This window comes from Nerophis lumbriciformis, linkage group LG18 (assembly GCF_033978685.3).
Source record: "Nerophis lumbriciformis linkage group LG18, RoL_Nlum_v2.1, whole genome shotgun sequence".
Taxonomy (NCBI): Eukaryota; Metazoa; Chordata; class Actinopteri; order Syngnathiformes; family Syngnathidae; genus Nerophis; species Nerophis lumbriciformis.
Window position 1 is genome coordinate 4873791 of NC_084565.2, and position 17233 is coordinate 4891023.

The window sequence follows — 17233 nt, forward strand, 5'->3', positions numbered from 1 at the left end:
AGCATAAAAACGTTAGCTGCATGCATATGTTGACAACAGTGAGCTTCCTTCCATGACGGCACAAAGTATCAAAAGCCACAAATTGTAAGATTAAATTGATACATTTTGCAAAAGTGCTAGCCTAAAATCGTTAGCTGCATGCATATGTTGACAACAGTGAGCTTCCTTCCATGACGGCATAAAGTATCAAAAGCAACAAATTGTAAGTTTAAATTGATACATTTTGCAAAAGTTTAAGCCTAAAACGTTAGCTGCATGGTAAAAAATAGCAAAAATGCCAGCAAAAAACGTTAGCTGCATGCATATGTTGACAACAGTGAGCTTCCTTCCATGACGGCAAAAAGTATCAAAAGCCACAAATTGTAAGTTTAAATCTATACATTTTGCAAAAGTGTTAGCCTAAAACGTTAGCTGCATGCTAAAAATAGCAAAAATGCTTGCATAAAAACGTTATCTGCATGCATATGTTGACAACAGTGAGCTTCCTTCCATGACTGCATAAAGTATCAAAAGCCACAAATTGTAAGTTTAAACCGATACATTTTGCAAAAGTGCTAGCCTAAAACATTAGCTGCATGCTAAAAATAGCAAAAACGCTAGCAAAAAACGTTATCTGCATGCATATGTTGACAACAGTGAACTTCCTTTCATGACGGCATAAAGTATCAAAAGCCACAAATTGTAAGTCTAAATTGATACATTTTGCAAAAGTGCTAGCCTAAAATGTTAGCTGCATGCTAAAAATAGCCAAAATGTTAGCAAAAAACGTTAGCTGCATGCATATGTTGACAACAGTGAGCTTCCTTCCAAGACGGCATAAAGTATCAAAAGCCACAAATTGTAAGTCTAAATTGATACATTTTTCAAAAGTGCTAGCCTAAAATGTTAGCTGCATGCTAAAAATAGCAAAAATGCTAGCAAAAAACGTTAGCTGCTTGCATATGTTGACAACAGTGAGCTTCCTTCCATGATGGCATAAAGTATCAAAAGCCACAAATTGTAAGTCTAAATTGATACATTTTGCAAAAGTGCTAGCATAAAATGTTAGCTGCATGGTAAAAATAGCAAAAATGCCAGCAAAAAACGTTAGCTGCATGCATATGTTGACAACAGTGAGCTTCCTTCCATGACGGCAAAAAGTATCAAAAGCCACAAATTGTAAGTTTAAATCTATACATTTTGCAAAAGTGTTAGCCTAAAACGTTAGCTGCATGCTAAAAATAGCAAAAATGCTAGCAAAAAAACGTTAGCTGCATGCATATGTTGACAACAGTGAGCTTCCATCCAAGACGGCATAAAGTATCAAAAGCCACAAATTGTAAGTTCAAATTGATACATTTTGCAAAAGTGCTAGCCTAAAATGTTAGCTGCATGCTAAAAATAGCAAAAACGCTAGCAAAAAAACGTTATCTGCATGCATATGTTGAAAACAGTGAACTTCCTTTCATGACGGCATAAAGTATCAAAAGCCACAAATTGTAAGTCTAAATTGATACATTTTGCAAAAGTGCTAGCCTAAAATGTTAGCTGCATGCTAAAAATAGCCAAAATGCTAGCAAAAAACGTTAGCTGCATGCATATGTTGACAACAGTGAGCTTCCTTCCAAGACGGCATAAAGTATCAAAAGCCACAAATTGTAAGTCTAAATTGATACATTTTTCAAAAGTGCTAGCCTAAAATGTTAGCTGCATGCTAAAAATAGCAAAAATGCTAGCAAAAAACGTTAGCTGCTTGCATATGTTGACAACAGTGAGCTTCCTTCCATGATGGCATAAAGTATCAAAAGCCACAAATTGTAAGTCTAAATTGATACATTTTGCAAAAGTGCTAGCCTAAAATGTTAGCTGCATGCTAAAAATAGCAAAAACGCTAGCATAAAAACGTTTGCTGCATGCATATGTTGACAACAGTGAGCTTCCTTCCATGACGGCACAAAGTATCAAAAGCCACAAATTGTAAGTCTAAATTGATAAATTTTTCAAAAGTGCTAGCCTAACACGTTAGCATGCAGCTAATGTTTTATGCTAGCGTTTTTTTGCTATTTTTAGCATGCAGCTAATGCTGACACGGTACAATAGGAACAGCTAGCTCACTTGCATGACGGCGAAAAGTTTAGGTCTAAATTGATAACATTTGCAAAATTGTTAGCATAGCATGTTAGCATGCTAACATTAGCACGAAAACCTATAGAAAAAGTGAGCATACTTCTACGATGGCCATTATTTTTGAGGTATAAATGAATAAAAATAGCAAAAAAAACTAACATAAAATTCTGACAATGAAACGTTTTATGCTGGCATTTTTGCCACGCAGCTAACAAGTTGAAGTGGAGTGGTAATTTTTTTTTTTCTCATTCATGAAGTTAAGCTCACGACACAGTAAGTTGAACGATGCGGACACGTTTGTTGGAGACTTTGTCGGCAATAGGCAACTACAATTACTTAATATTTATTTTATTATTATTATTTACTTAGTCAATGACTATATCACCTTGCGTGCTTAGCTGCTGCGTAGCTGCCAGCATGTTTATAGTTGTGCAGCAGTACTGAGGTGAGCCACCAGAGGGCAGTGCAGTTAAAGCTCCTACACGTTGTCGTCATAGCCTAATTGTCCTCATTTGCATAGCACGGCGGTCACGTGACCACAAGGGGGGCGGGGCCGTCGGCTCGACCTTTGCGCGCGCTCGCCCGAGCATAAAGGCAGCGGGCGGGCCGCGCTCCCCGCAAACAGGTGTGTGGCTCTCCATCCCCCCAGGTGTGTCCCCTCGAAGCGGGTGGGTGAGAGCAGCGTGCACGCGACGCACAGACACGCAGGTGAGTTCCGCCGAAATTCACCTGACACGGGTAGCTCATTTGCATAAAGTCTCTTACTAATTAATTTGTCAAATCACACATTTATCTGTTGTGCCCTCGGGCAAGGCACTTTGCCACCATGTTGCTACCATTTAGGGATAAAATGTATGACAACTGCTCTGTATGAATTATAACTGGTTGTTGTTTTCTGCTAACTCAGCACAAATATGATCTTTTGTTTGTTTGTCAACAACATTTTTGATGAAACGGAATATTTGCTTTGGAATTTGTTTTTTGACATCAAATCATTTTATAAAAAAAAAAAAAAGAAAAGTGTTTGAAAATTCACTTGGTAAAAATGCAATTTTTTTAAATCAGCAAGTAAAAAATGAAAGGTAATGAAAATTCAGTGAAAAAAATTAAATGTCAAATATTTCAGTTAAAAAATTGGTACAACAAATTATAAATGTAATAAAAATTAATTGTATAAAATATTCAGTGTAAAACAAAATCAGTGCAGACAAATTTAGTGTAAAATTATTCATTGCAAAAAGTTTTTCATGTAAAAAAATTCAGTTAAAAATGTGAAAAAAATTCAGGGTAAAGAAAATCAGTGCAAAAAAAAAAATCAATGTAATGCAAATTAATTGTATCAAATATTCAATGCAGAAAAAAGGAGTGTAAAACAAAAACAATGCCGTGTACAAATTTTGTGTAAAAAATAAAGTTTAAAAACATTTTCAAGGAAAAAAAAAAACATATTGTGAAAAAATTTGGTGTAAAAAAAATGTATATAAAAAAATTAAGATAAAAGACTCAATGTAAAAAAAAACCCAAGGTGAAACAAAACCAATTCAGTATTAAAAAAAATATATATATATATATATATATATATATAAAATTGTGTGAAAAATATTTAGGGTAATTAGTGTGAAAAAAATTCAGTGCAGAAAATATCAGTGTAAAAAGTATTAGTACAATTTTTTTTAAATAAAAATGTATTGTATAAAAAAAATTCAGTAAAAAAAAAAATCAGTACAGACAAATTTAGTGGAAAATAATTCATTGGAAAAAGTTTTTTATGTAAAAAAATTCAGTTAAAAATAATGTGAAAACAATTCAGGGTAAAGAAAATCAGTGTGAAAAATATTTGGGCAAAAAAAAAAATCAAAGTAATGAAACTTAATTGTATCAAACACTGAGTGCAGAAAAAAATCAGTGTAAAACAAAAACAATTCAGTGTAAAGAAAATATCAATGCAGACAAATTGAAATAATATTGTAAAAAAATTGCTGTAAAAAAATTGCTGTAAAAAAAATCTGTATATAAAAAAAAATTCAGATAAAAGACTCAATGTAAAAAAAAACAGGGTAAAATTAAACCAATTCAGTATAAAAAAATATAAAATAGTGTGAAAAAATTCAGGGTAAAGAAAATTAGTGTAAAAAATATTGGTGCACAAAAATTCCGTGGAATAAAAATTTGTGTAAAAAAATTCAGTGCAGAAAATATCAGTGTAAAAAATATTGGTGCAAAAAAAAATAATTAATAAAAATTAATTGTATAAAAAAATTCAGTAAAAAAAATAAATCAGTGAAGGCAAATTCAGTGTAAAATAATTCATTGGAAAAGTTTTTTATGTAAAAAAATTCTGTTAAAAATAATGTGAAAAAAATATTTGTGCAAAAAAAAACATTGAATGAAAATTAATTGTATCAAACATTCAGTACAGAAAAAATCAGTGTAAAACAAAAAACAATTCAGTATACAAATGTTGTGTAAAAAATAAAGTTTAAAAACATTTTCATGTAAAAAAAAAAGTTCAGTTAAAAGACTTAGTGTAAAAAATAGTGTGAAGAAAATTCAGGGTAAAGAAAATCAGTATACAAATGTAGTGCACAAAAATTCAGTCTCAAAACAAGTCATTGTGTAAAAAGATTAAGTGTGTAAAAAATATTGGTGCAAAAAAAACCCTCAATACATTAAAAATGAATTGTATAAAAAATTCAGAGAAAAAAAATCAGTGCAGACAAATTTAGTGTAAGAAACTCCGTTTAAAAACATTTTAATGTAAAAAAAATTCAGTTAAAAGATTTAGTGCAAAAATAGTGTGAAAAAAAATTGTGTAAAAAATATTTGTGCAGAAAAATTCAGTCTAATAAAAAAATCATTTTATAAAAAAATTCAGTGTAAACAAATGTGTGTAATAATCTGTGTAAAAAATATTGGTGCACAAAAAAATCTATGTACTAATTGTATAAGAAAAATCAGTAAAAAAAAAAAAAAAAATCAGTGCAGACAAATTTAGTGTAAAAATTTCAGTTGAAAAACATTTTAATAAAAAAAATTCAGTTAAAAATATATAGTTAATCTTTAATAGTGTGGAAAAAAATCAGGGTAAAGAAAATCCGTGTAAAATATATTGGTGCAGAAAAATTCAATGTAATAAAAATTAACTGTATAAAAAAATAATTGCAGACAAATTTAATGCAAAAAAATCAGTTTAAAAACATTTTAATGAAAAACGAAAATCAGTTAAAAGACTCGGAGTAAAAAAAAAATTAGTGTAAAACAAAAACAATTTAGTGTAAAGAAAATCAGTGCAGACAATTTTAGTGTAAAAACTTCAGTTTAAAAACATTTTAATGTAAAAAAAAAAAAAATTGTAAAAAATTTGGTGTAAAAAAATTCAATGTAAAAACATGTTGTGTAAAAGAATTACGTTAAAAGACAAAGTAAAAAAAAAAGTGTGAAAAACAATTCACGGTGAAAAAAATCAGTGTAAAAAATATTGGTGCAAAAAAACCCTCAATGCAATAAAAATTAATTGTATAAAAAATCCAAAGAAAAAAAATCAGTGCAAACAAATTTAGAGTAAAAAAATTTAGTTTAAAAACATTTGAATGTAAAAAAAAAAAACAACTGCTAAAGACTTTGTGGAAAACATTTGTGTGAAAAAAATTCAGGGTAAAGAAAATCAGTGTAAAAAATATTTGTGCACAAAGAAAATTATGTAATAAAAATGACTTGCATAAAAAAAAATCTGTGTAAAACAAAAACAATTCAGTGTAAAAAAATCAGTGCAAACAAATTTAGTGTAAAAATGTAATTGTAAAAAATGTTTATTGTAAAAATATTCAGGTAAAAGACTTAGTGTAAAAATAGTTTGGAAAAAATGCAGGGTAAAGAAAAATTAGCGTGAAAAAAAATGTTGTGCAAAAAAAATCAATACAAAAAAAATTAATTGTATAAAAAAATCAGTGAAAAAAAATCAGTGCAGACAAATTTTGTGTAAAAATTTTTGTGTAAAAACAATTTAATGTAAAAAATAAAAGTTCAGTTAAAAGACAGTGTAAAAATAGTGTGAAAAAAATTCAGGGTAAAGAAAATCAGTGTAAAAAATATTGGTGCAAAAAAAATAAATGCAATAAAAATTGATTGTAGAAAAAATTCAGTGAAAAAAAATCAGTGTAGACAAATTTAGCGTAAAAAATTCCGTTAAAAACATTTTAATGTAAAAGAAATTCAGTTAAAAAACTTAGTGTAAAAAAAATTCAGGATATAGAAAATGAGTGTAAAAAATATTTGTGCACAAAAAAAAATCTATGTAATAAAAATGTATTGTATAAAAAATCAGTGTAAAACAAAAACAATTCAGTGTTTAAAAAAAAAATCAGTGCAGACAAATTTAGTGTAAAAACTTCAGTTTAAAAACATTTTAATGTACAAAAAAAAAATTGTAAAAAATTTGGGGTAAAAAAATTCAATGTAAAAACATGTTGTGTAAAATAATTAAATTAAAAGACAAAGTAAAAAAAAATGTGTGAAAAACAATTCACGGTGAAGAAAATCAGTGTAAAAAATATTGGTGCAAAAAAACCCTCAATGCAATAACAATTAATTGTATAAAAAAATCCAAAGATAAAAAAAATCAGTGCAAACAAATTTAGTGTAAAAAAATTCAGTTTAAAAATATTTTAATGTAAAAAAAAAAAACTGTTGAAGACTTTGTGGAAAAAAATTGTGAAAAAAATTCAGGGTAAAGAAAATAAGTGTAAAAAATATTTGTGCACAAAAAAAATCAATGTAATAAAAATGACTTGCGTGAATAAAAATATCTGTGTAAAACAAAAACAATTCAGTGTAAAAAAAAATCAGTGCAAACAAATTTAGTGTAAAAATGTAATTGTAAAAAAATTTTTATGTAAAAAGATTCAGGTAAAAGACTTAGTGTAAAAATAGTTTGAAAAAATGCAGGGTGAAAAAAGATTAGCGTGAAAAAAAATTTTGTGCAAAAAAAATCAATACAAAAAAAATTAATTGTATAAAAAAATCAGTGAAAAAAAATCAGTGCAGACAAATTTTGTGTAAAACATTTGGTTTAAAAACATTTTAATGTAAACAATAAAAGTTCAGTTAAAAGACAGTGTAAAAATAGTGTGAAAAAAATTCAGGGTAAAGAAAATCAGTGTAAAAAATATTAGTGCAAAAAAATAAAAGCATTAAAAATTAATTGTAGAAAAAAATCTGTGAAAAAAAATCAGTGCAGACAAATTTAACGTAAAAAATTCAGTTAAAAACATTTTAATGTAAAAGAAATTCAGTTAAAAAACTTAGTGTAAAAAAATTCAGGATATAGAAAATGAGTGTAAAAAATATTTGTGCACAAAATAAATCTATGTAATAAAAATGTATTGTATAAAAAATTCAGTGTAAAACAAAAACAATTCAGTGTTAAAAAAAATCAGTGCAGACAAATTTAATGTAAAAAAATATTTGTAAAAACATTTTAATGTAAAAAAAAAAACAAGTTAAAAGACTCATCGTATAAAAATCAGTGTAAAATAATTCAGTGTAAAAAAATTCAGTGTAAAAAAAATTCAGTGTAAAAAAAATCAGGTGCAAAAATAGTTGTTGCTTCAAAACTGAAGACTTAGTTAAGACCGAGGCACCTCATTGGCTGGTTCTGAGACAAGATTGATTGATTGATTAGTTTTTATTTGCTGATGTTTTTACTCTGATTTTCAAAATACAGTTTTATAACAAAATGTATTTTTAAAATTCACACATTTTACCCACAAATTTGTAGTAAATAAAATCGTTGACATAATTTGATGCATAAAATTGTCCAAAAAAATATTTGCTAAAGAAGAAGAACATCCAGTATGAAAGTAGCCTCAAAGTGTGATGATAACCATAGAAGAAGACCTACTTGCTCTGGCAGTGGAATAATTCATGTGGTCTTGTCCTTCAAAATAAAATACATTTGTGGAATAGAAGATGTTTTCTTCTATTGAAACAGACTAATTCTAAGTGTGCTGGACTTGGAGACATCAGCTGGGTCTCCAGAGAACTGCCTTTGAATTGAACCCTGACCCAAAGTCTTCTGTCCTTGGTTCCAGTCATGAGTCCCGGACCACAGGTGGGGACAGACCCCCCCCAGGACTTTGGTAGGTCTCCATTTTGGACGCGTTCCTCCTTATCGTCTCCCGTCCGTAACGTTTCTATGTGTCTCTTCCTGAAGACCAAAGTAAGGACGTGAAGGATGGATCCATCCTGCCCGCCTACTCCACCGTGGACCTGGTCAACCAGGACTCGGGTCAGGATGATCCCTGGGACCTGCCGGAACTGAAAGACACTGGGGTCAAGTGGTCTGGTGAGACTTGGTTGGAGTGTTGATGTTATGATCTTGTCCCTCTGATCTTGTCCCTCTGATCTTGTCCTTCTGACCTTGTCCCTCTGACCTTGTCCCTCTGATATTTTCCCTCTAATCTTGTCAGTCTGATCTTGTCCCTCTGATCTTGTCCTTCTGATTTTGTCCCTCTGACCTTGTCCCTCTGATCTTGTCCTTCTGATCTTGTCCTTCTGACCTTATCCCTATGATCTTGTCATTCTGATCTTGTCCTTCTGATCTTGTCCCTCTAATCTTGTCATTCTGATCTTGTCCTTCTAAACTTGTCCCTCTGATCTTGTTTTTTTATCTTGTTCCTCAGATCTTGTCCCTCTGATATTGTCCTTCTCATCTTGTCCCTCTGATCTTGTCCCGCTGATCTTGTCCCTCTGATCTTGTCCCTCTGATCTTGTCCCTCTAATTTTTTCCCTCTGATCTTCTCCATCTAATCTTGTCATTCTGATCTTGTCCCTCTGATCTTGTCCATCTAATCTTGTCATTCTGATCTTGTCATTCTGATCTTGTCCCTCTGACCTTGTCCTTCTGATTTTGTCTCTCTGATCTTGTCCTTCTAATCTTGTCCCTCTGATCTTGTTTCTTCTGATATTTTCTCTCTGATTTTGTCCTTCTCATCTTGTCCTTATGACCTTGTCCTTCTGATCTTATCCCTATGATCTTGTCATTCTGATCTTGTCCTTCTGATCTTGTCCCTCTAATCTTGTCCCTCTGACCTTGTCCTTCTGATCTTGTCCTTCTGACCTTGTCCCTCTGACCTTGTCCCTCTGATATTTTCCCTCTAATCTTGTCAGTCTGATCTTGTCCTTCTGATTTTGTCCCTCTGATCTTGTCCCTCTGATCTTGTCCTTCTGATCTTGTCCTTCTGACCTTATCCCTATGATCTTGTCATTCTGATCTTGTCCTTCTGATCTTGTCCCTCTAATCTTGTCATCCTGATCTTGTCCTTCTAAACTTGTCCCTCTGATCTTGTTTTTTTTATCTTGTTCCTCAGATCTTGTCCCTCTGATATTGTCCTTCTCATCTTGTCCCTCTGATCTTGTCCCGCTGATCTTGTCCCTCTGATCTTGTCCCTCTGACCTTGTCCCTCTAATTTTTTCCCTCTGATCTTGTCCATCTAATCTTGTCCTTCTGATCTTGTCCCTCTGATCTTGTCCCTCTGATATTTTCCCTCTAATCTTGTCAGTCTGATCTTGTCCCTCTGATCTTGTCCTTCTGATTTTGTCCCTCTGATCTTGTCCCTCTGATCTTGTCCTTCTGATCTTGTCCTTCTGACCTTATCCCTATGATCTTGTCATTCTGATCTTGTCCTTCTGATCTTGTCCCTCTAATCTTGTCATTCTGATCTTGTCCTTCTAAACTTGTCCCTCTGATCTTGTTTTTTTATCTTGTTCCTCAGATCTTGTCCCTCTGATATTGTCCTTCTCATCTTGTCCCTCTGATCTTGTCCCGCTGATCTTGTCCCTCTGATCTTGTCCCTCTGATCTTGTCCCTCTAATTTTTTCCCTCTGATCTTCTCCATCTAATCTTGTCATTCTGATCTTGTCCCTCTGATCTTGTCCATCTAATCTTGTCATTCTGATCTTGTCATTCTGATCTTGTCCCTCTGACCTTGTCCTTCTGATTTTGTCTCTCTGATCTTGTCCTTCTAATCTTGTCCCTCTGATCTTGTTTCTTCTGATATTTTCTCTCTGATTTTGTCCTTCTCATCTTGTCCTTATGACCTTGTCCTTCTGATCTTATCCCTATGATCTTGTCATTCTGATCTTGTCCTTCTGATCTTGTCCCTCTAATCTTGTCCCTCTGACCTTGTCCTTCTGATCTTGTCCTTCTGACCTTGTCCCTCTGACCTTGTCCCTCTGATATTTTCCCTCTAATCTTGTCAGTCTGATCTTGTCCTTCTGATTTTGTCCCTCTGATCTTGTCCCTCTGATCTTGTCCTTCTGATCTTGTCCTTCTGACCTTATCCCTATGATCTTGTCATTCTGATCTTGTCCTTCTGATCTTGTCCCTCTAATCTTGTCATCCTGATCTTGTCCTTCTAAACTTGTCCCTCTGATCTTGTTTTTTTTATCTTGTTCCTCAGATCTTGTCCCTCTGATATTGTCCTTCTCATCTTGTCCCTCTGATCTTGTCCCGCTGATCTTGTCCCTCTGATCTTGTCCCTCTGACCTTGTCCCTCTAATTTTTTCCCTCTGATCTTGTCCATCTAATCTTGTCCTTCTGATCTTGTCCCTCTGATCTTGTCCCTCTGATATTTTCCCTCTAATCTTGTCAGTCTGATCTTGTCCCTCTGATCTTGTCCTTCTGATTTTGTCCCTCTGATCTTGTCCCTCTGATCTTGTCCTTCTGATCTTGTCCTTCTGACCTTATCCCTATGATCTTGTCATTCTGATCTTGTCCTTCTGATCTTGTCCCTCTAATCTTGTCATTCTGATCTTGTCCTTCTAAACTTGTCCCTCTGATCTTGTTTTTTTATCTTGTTCCTCAGATCTTGTCCCTCTGATATTGTCCTTCTCATCTTGTCCCTCTAATCTTGTCCCGCTGATCTTGTCCCTCTGATCTTGTCCCTCTGATCTTGTCCCTCTAATTTTTTCCCTCTGATCTTGTCCATCTAATCTTGTCATTCTGATCTTGTCCCTCTGATCTTGTCCATCTAATCTTGTCCTTCTGATTTTGTCTCTCTGATCTTGTCCTTCTAATCTTGTCCCTCTGATCTTGTTTCTTCTGATATTTTCTCTCTGATCTTGTCCTTCTCATCTTGTCCTTATGACCTTGTCCTTCTGATCTTATCCCGAAGATCTTGTCATTCTGATCTTGTCCTTCTGATCTTGTCCCTCTAATCTTGTCCCTCTGATCTTGTCCTTCTGATCTTGTCCCTCTAATCTTGTCCCTCTGATCTTGTCCTTCTGACCTTGTCCCTCTGACCTTGTCCCTCTGATATTTTCCCTCTAATCTTGTCAGTCTGATCTTGTCCCTCTGATCTTGTCCTTCTGATTTTGTCCCTCTGATCTTGTCCCTCTGATCTTGTCCTTCTGATCTTGTCCTTCTGACCTTATCCCTATGATCTTGTCATTCTGATCTTGTCCTTCTGATCTTGTCCCTCTAATCTTGTCATTCTGATCTTGTCCTTCTAAACTTGTCCCTCTGATCTTGTTTTTTTATCTTGTTCCTCAGATCTTGTCCCTCTGATATTGTCCTTCTCATCTTGTCCCTCTGATCTTGTCCCGCTGATCTTGTCCCTCTGATCTTGTCCCTCTGATCTTGTCCCTCTAATTTTTTCCCTCTGATCTTCTCCATCTAATCTTGTCATTCTGATCTTGTCCCTCTGATCTTGTCCATCTAATCTTGTCATTCTGATCTTGTCATTCTGATCTTGTCCCTCTGACCTTGTCCTTCTGATTTTGTCTCTCTGATCTTGTCCTTCTAATCTTGTCCCTCTGATCTTGTTTCTTCTGATATTTTCTCTCTGATTTTGTCCTTCTCATCATGTCCTTATGACCTTGTCCTTCTGATCTTATCCCTATGATCTTGTCATTCTGATCTTGTCCTTCTGATCTTGTCCTTCTAATCTTGTCCCTCTGACCTTGTCCTTCTGATCTTGTCCTTCTGACCTTGTCCCTCTGACCTTGTCCCTCTGATATTTTCCCTCTAATCTTGTCAGTCTGATCTTGTCCTTCTGATTTTGTCCCTCTGATCTTGTCCCTCTGATCTTGTCCTTCTGATCTTGTCCTTCTGACCTTATCCCTATGATCTTGTCATTCTGATCTTGTCCTTCTGATCTTGTCCCTCTAATCTTGTCATCCTGATCTTGTCCTTCTAAACTTGTCCCTCTGATCTTGTTTTTTTATCTTGTTCCTCAGATCTTGTCCCTCTGATATTGTCCTTCTCATCTTGTCCCTCTGATCTTGTCCCGCTGATCTTGTCCCTCTGATCTTGTCCCTCTGACCTTGTCCCTCTAATTTTTTCCCTCTGATCTTGTCCATCTAATCTTGTCCTTCTGATCTTGTCCCTCTGATCTTGTCCCTCTGATATTTTCCCTCTAATCTTGTCAGTCTGATCTTGTCCCTCTGATCTTGTCCTTCTGATTTTGTCCCTCTGATCTTGTCCCTCTGATCTTGTCCTTCTGATCTTGTCCTTCTGACCTTATCCCTATGATCTTGTCATTCTGATCTTGTCCTTCTGATCTTGTCCCTCTAATCTTGTCATTCTGATCTTGTCCTTCTAAACTTGTCCCTCTGATCTTGTTTTTTTATCTTGTTCCTCAGATCTTGTCCCTCTGATATTGTCCTTCTCATCTTGTCCCTCTAATCTTGTCCCGCTGATCTTGTCCCTCTGATCTTGTCCCTCTGATCTTGTCCCTCTAATTTTTTCCCTCTGATCTTGTCCATCTAATCTTGTCATTCTGATCTTGTCCCTCTGATCTTGTCCATCTAATCTTGTCCTTCTGATTTTGTCTCTCTGATCTTGTCCTTATAATCTTGTCCCTCTGATCTTGTCTCTTCTGATATTTTCTCTCTGATCTTGTCCTTCTCATCTTGTCCTTCTGATCTTATCCCGAAGATCTTGTCATTCTGATCTTGTCCTTCTGATCTTGTCCCTCTAATCTTGTCCCTCTGATCTTGTCCTTCTGATCTTGTCCCTCTAATCTTGTCCCTCTGATCTTGTCCTTCTGATCTTGTCCTTCTGACCTTGTCCCTCTGACCTTGTCCCTCTGATATTTTCCCTCTAATCTTGTCAGTCTGATCTTGTCCCTCTGATCTTGTCCTTCTGATTTTGTCCCTCTGATCTTGTCCCTCTGATCTTGTCCTTCTGATCTTGTCCTTCTGACCTTATCCCTATGATCTTGTCATTCTGATCTTGTCCTTCTGATCTTGTCCCTCTAATCTTGTCATCCTGATCTTGTCCTTCTAAACTTGTCCCTCTGATCTTGTTTTTTTATCTTGTTCCTCAGATCTTGTCCCTCTGATATTGTCCTTCTCATCTTGTCCCTCTGATCTTGTCCCGCTGATCTTGTCCCTCTGATCTTGTCCCTCTGACCTTGTCCCTCTAATGTTTCCCCTCTGATCTTGTCCATCTAATCTTGTCATTCTGATCTTGTCCCTCTGATCTTGTCCATCTAATCTTGTCATTCTGATCTTGTCATTCTGATCTTGCCCCTCTGACCTTGTCCTTCTGATTTTGTCTCTCTGATCTTGTCCTTCTAATCTTGTCCCTCTGATCTTGTTTCTTCTGATATTTTCTCTCTGATCTTGTCCTTCTCATCTTGTCCTTATGACCTTGTCCTTCTGATCTTATCCCTATGATCTTGTCATTCTGATCTTGTCCTTCTGATCTTATCCCTATGATCTTGTCATTCTGATCTTGTCCTTCTGATCTTGTCCCTCTAATTTTGTCATTCTGATCTTGTCCTTCTAATCTTGTCCCTCTGATCTTGTTTCTTCTGATATTTTCTCTCTGATCTTGTCCTTCTCATCTTGTCCTTATGACCTTGTCCTTCTGATCTTATCCCTATGATCTTGTCATTCTGATCTTGTCCTTCTGATCTTATCCCTATGATCTTGTCATTCTGATCTTGTCCTTCTGATCTTGTCCCTCTAATTTTGTCATTCTGATCTTGTCCTTCTAAACTTGTCCCTCTGATCTTGTTTTTTTTTATCTTGTTCCTCAGATCTTGTCCCTCTGATATTGTCCTTCTCATCTTGTCCCTCTGATCTTGTCCCGCTGATCTTGTCCCTCTGATCTTGTCCCTCTGATCTTGTCCCTCTAATTTTTTCCCTCTGATCTTGTCCATCTAATCTTGTCATTCTGATCTTGTCCCTCTGATCTTGTCCATCTAATCTTGTCATTCTGATCTTGTCATTCTGATCTTGTCCCTCTGACCTTGTCCTTCTGATTTTGTCTGTCTGATCTTGTCCTTCTAATCTTGTCCCTCTGATCTAGTTTCTTCTGATATTTTCTCTCTGATCTTGTCCTTCTCATCTTGTCCCTCTGATCTTGTTTTTTTATCTTGTTCCTCAGATCTTGTCCCTCTGATGTTTTCCTTCTCATCTTGTCCCTCTGATCTTGTCCCGCTGATCTTGTCCCTCTGATCTTGTCCCTCTGATCTTGTCCCTCTAATTTGTTCCCTCTGATCTTGTCCATCTAATCTTGTCATTCTGATCTTATCCCTATGATCTTGTCATTCTGATCTTGTCCTTCTGATCTTGTCCCTCTAATATTGTCATTCTGATCTTGTCCTTCTAAACTTGTCCCTCTGATCTTGTTTTTTTATCTTGTTCCTCAGATCTTGTCCCTCTGATATTGTCCTTCTCATCTTGTCCCTCTGATCTTGTCCCGCTGATCTTGTCCCTCTGATCTTGTCCCTCTAATTTTTTCCCTCTGATCTTGTCCATCTAATCTTGTCATTCTGATCTTGTCCCTCTGATCTTGTCCATCTAATCTTGTCATTCTGATCTTGTCATTCTGATCTTGTCCCTCTTACCTTGTCCTTCTGATTTTGTCTCTCTGATCTTGTCCTTCTAAACTTGTCCCTCTGATCTTGTCTTTTTGATCTTGTTCCTCTGATTTTGTTTCTTCTGATGTTGTCCCTCTGATCTTGTCCTTCTGATCTTGTCCCTCTGATCTTATCCCTCTGATCTTGTCCTTCTGATCTTGTCCTTCTGATCTCATCCTTCTGATCTTGTCCCTCTGATCTTGTCCTTCTGATCTTTTCCCTCTGATCGTTTCCCTCTGATCTTGTTTCTTCTGATCTTCTCCCTCTAATCTTGTCTCTCTGATCTTGTCCCTCTGATGTTGTCCTTCTGACCTTGTCCCTATGATCTTATCTTTTTGATCTTGTTACTCTGATCTTGTTTCTTCTGATCTTGTCCCTCTGATCTTGTCCTTCTGATCGTGTCCCTCTGATCTTATCCCTCTGATCTTGTCCTTCTGATCTTGTCCCTCTGATCTTGTCCTCTGATCTTGTCCCTCTGATCGTATCCCTCTGATCTTGTCCCTCTGATCTTATCCCTCTGATCTTGTCCCTCTGATCTTGTCCTTCTGATCTTGTCCCTCTGATCTTGTCCCTCTGATCTTATCCCTCTGATTTTTTCCTTCTGATCTTGTCCCTCTGATCTTATCCCTCTGATCTTGTCCTTCTGATCTTGTCCCTCTGATATTTTCCCTCTAATCTCTTCCCTCTGATCTTGTCCTTTTGATCTTGTCCCTCTGATCTTGTCCTTCTGATCTTGTCCTTCTGATCTTGTCCTTCTGCTCTTGTCCCTATGATCTTCTCCCTCTAATCTCTTCCCTCTGATCGTGTCCTTCTGATCTTGTCCATCTGATCCTGTCCCTCTAATATTGTCCCTCTGATCTTGTCCTTTTGATCTTGTCCCTCTGATCTTCTCCCTCTAACCTTGTCCCGCTGATCTTATCCCTATGATCTTGTCATTCTGATCTTGTCCTTCTGATCTTGTCCCTCTAATTTTGTCATTCTGATCTTGTCCTTCTAAACTTGTCCCTCTGATCTTGTTTTTTTTATCTTGTTCCTCAGATCTTGTCCCTCTGATATTGTCCTTCTCATCTTGTCCCGCTGATCTTGTCCCGCTGATCTTGTCCCTCTGATCTTGTCCCTCTGATCTTGTCCCTCTAATTTTTTCCCTCTGATCTTGTCCATCTAATCTTGTCATTCTGATCTTGTCCCTCTGATCTTGTCCATCTAATCTTGTCATTCTGATCTTGTCATTCTGATCTTGTCCCTCTGACCTTGTCCTTCTGATTTTGTCTGTCTGATCTTGTCCTTCTAATCTTGTCCCTCTGATCTTGTTTCTTCTGATATTTTCTCTCTGATCTTGTCCTTCTCATCTTGTCCCTCTGATCTTGTTTTTTTATCTTGTTCCTCAGATCTTGTCCCTCTGATGTTTTCCTTCTCATCTTGTCCCTCTGATCTTGTCCCGCTGATCTTGTCCCTCTGATCTTGTCCCTCTGATCTTGTCCCTCTAATTTGTTCCCTCTGATCTTGTCCATCTAATCTTGTCATTCTGATCTTATCCCTATGATCTTGTCATTCTGATCTTGTCCTTCTGATCTTGTCCCTCTAATCTTGTCATTCTGATCTTGTCCTTCTAAACTTGTCCCTCTGATCTTGTTTTTTTATCTTGTTCCTCAGATCTTGTCCCTCTGATATTGTCCTTCTCATCTTGTCCCTCTGATCTTGTCCCGCTGATCTTGTCCCTCTGATCTTGTCCCTCTAATTTTTTCCCTCTGGTCTTGTCCATCTATTCTTGTCATTCTGATCTTGTCCCTCTGATCTTGTCCATCTAATCTTGTCATTCTGATCTTGTCATTCTGATCTTGTCCCTCTTACCTTGTCCTTCTGATTTTGTCTCTCTGATCTTGTCCTTCTAAACTTGTCCCTCTGATCTTGTCTTTTTGATCTTGTTCCTCTGATTTTGTTTCTTCTGATGTTGTCCCTCTGATCTTGTCCTTCTGATCTTGTCCCTCTGATCTTATCCCTCTGATCTTGTCCTTCTGATCTTGTCCTTCTGATCTCGTCCTTCTGATCTTGTCCCTCTGATCTTGTCCTTCTGATCTTTTCCCTCTGATCGTTTCCCTCTGATCTTGTTTCTTCTGATCTTCTCCCTCTAATCTTGTCTCTCTGATCTTGTCCCTCTGATGTTGTCCTTCTGAGCTTGTCCCTATGATCTTGTCTTTTTGATCTTGTTACTCTGATCTTGTTTCTTCTGATCTTGTCCCTCTGATCTTGTCCTTCTG

At 35.8% G+C, this 17233-nt stretch overlaps 1 protein-coding gene across 1 annotated transcript in view; it reads left to right on the forward strand.

Annotated features, from left to right (window-relative positions):
- Positions 1-2682: 2682 nt before the first annotated feature.
- The window catches only part of LOC133618061 (sodium-dependent phosphate transport protein 2B-like), a 38417-nt gene continuing 23866 nt past the window's right edge, over positions 2683-17233 (forward strand). The window contains exons 1-3 of the mRNA XM_061978526.2: positions 2683-2814; positions 8096-8243; positions 8318-8449. Coding sequence (XP_061834510.2) covers positions 8198-8243; positions 8318-8449 — 178 coding nt within the window. The 5' untranslated portion in view covers positions 2683-2814; positions 8096-8197. The remainder of the gene's footprint in view (positions 2815-8095; positions 8244-8317; positions 8450-17233) is intronic.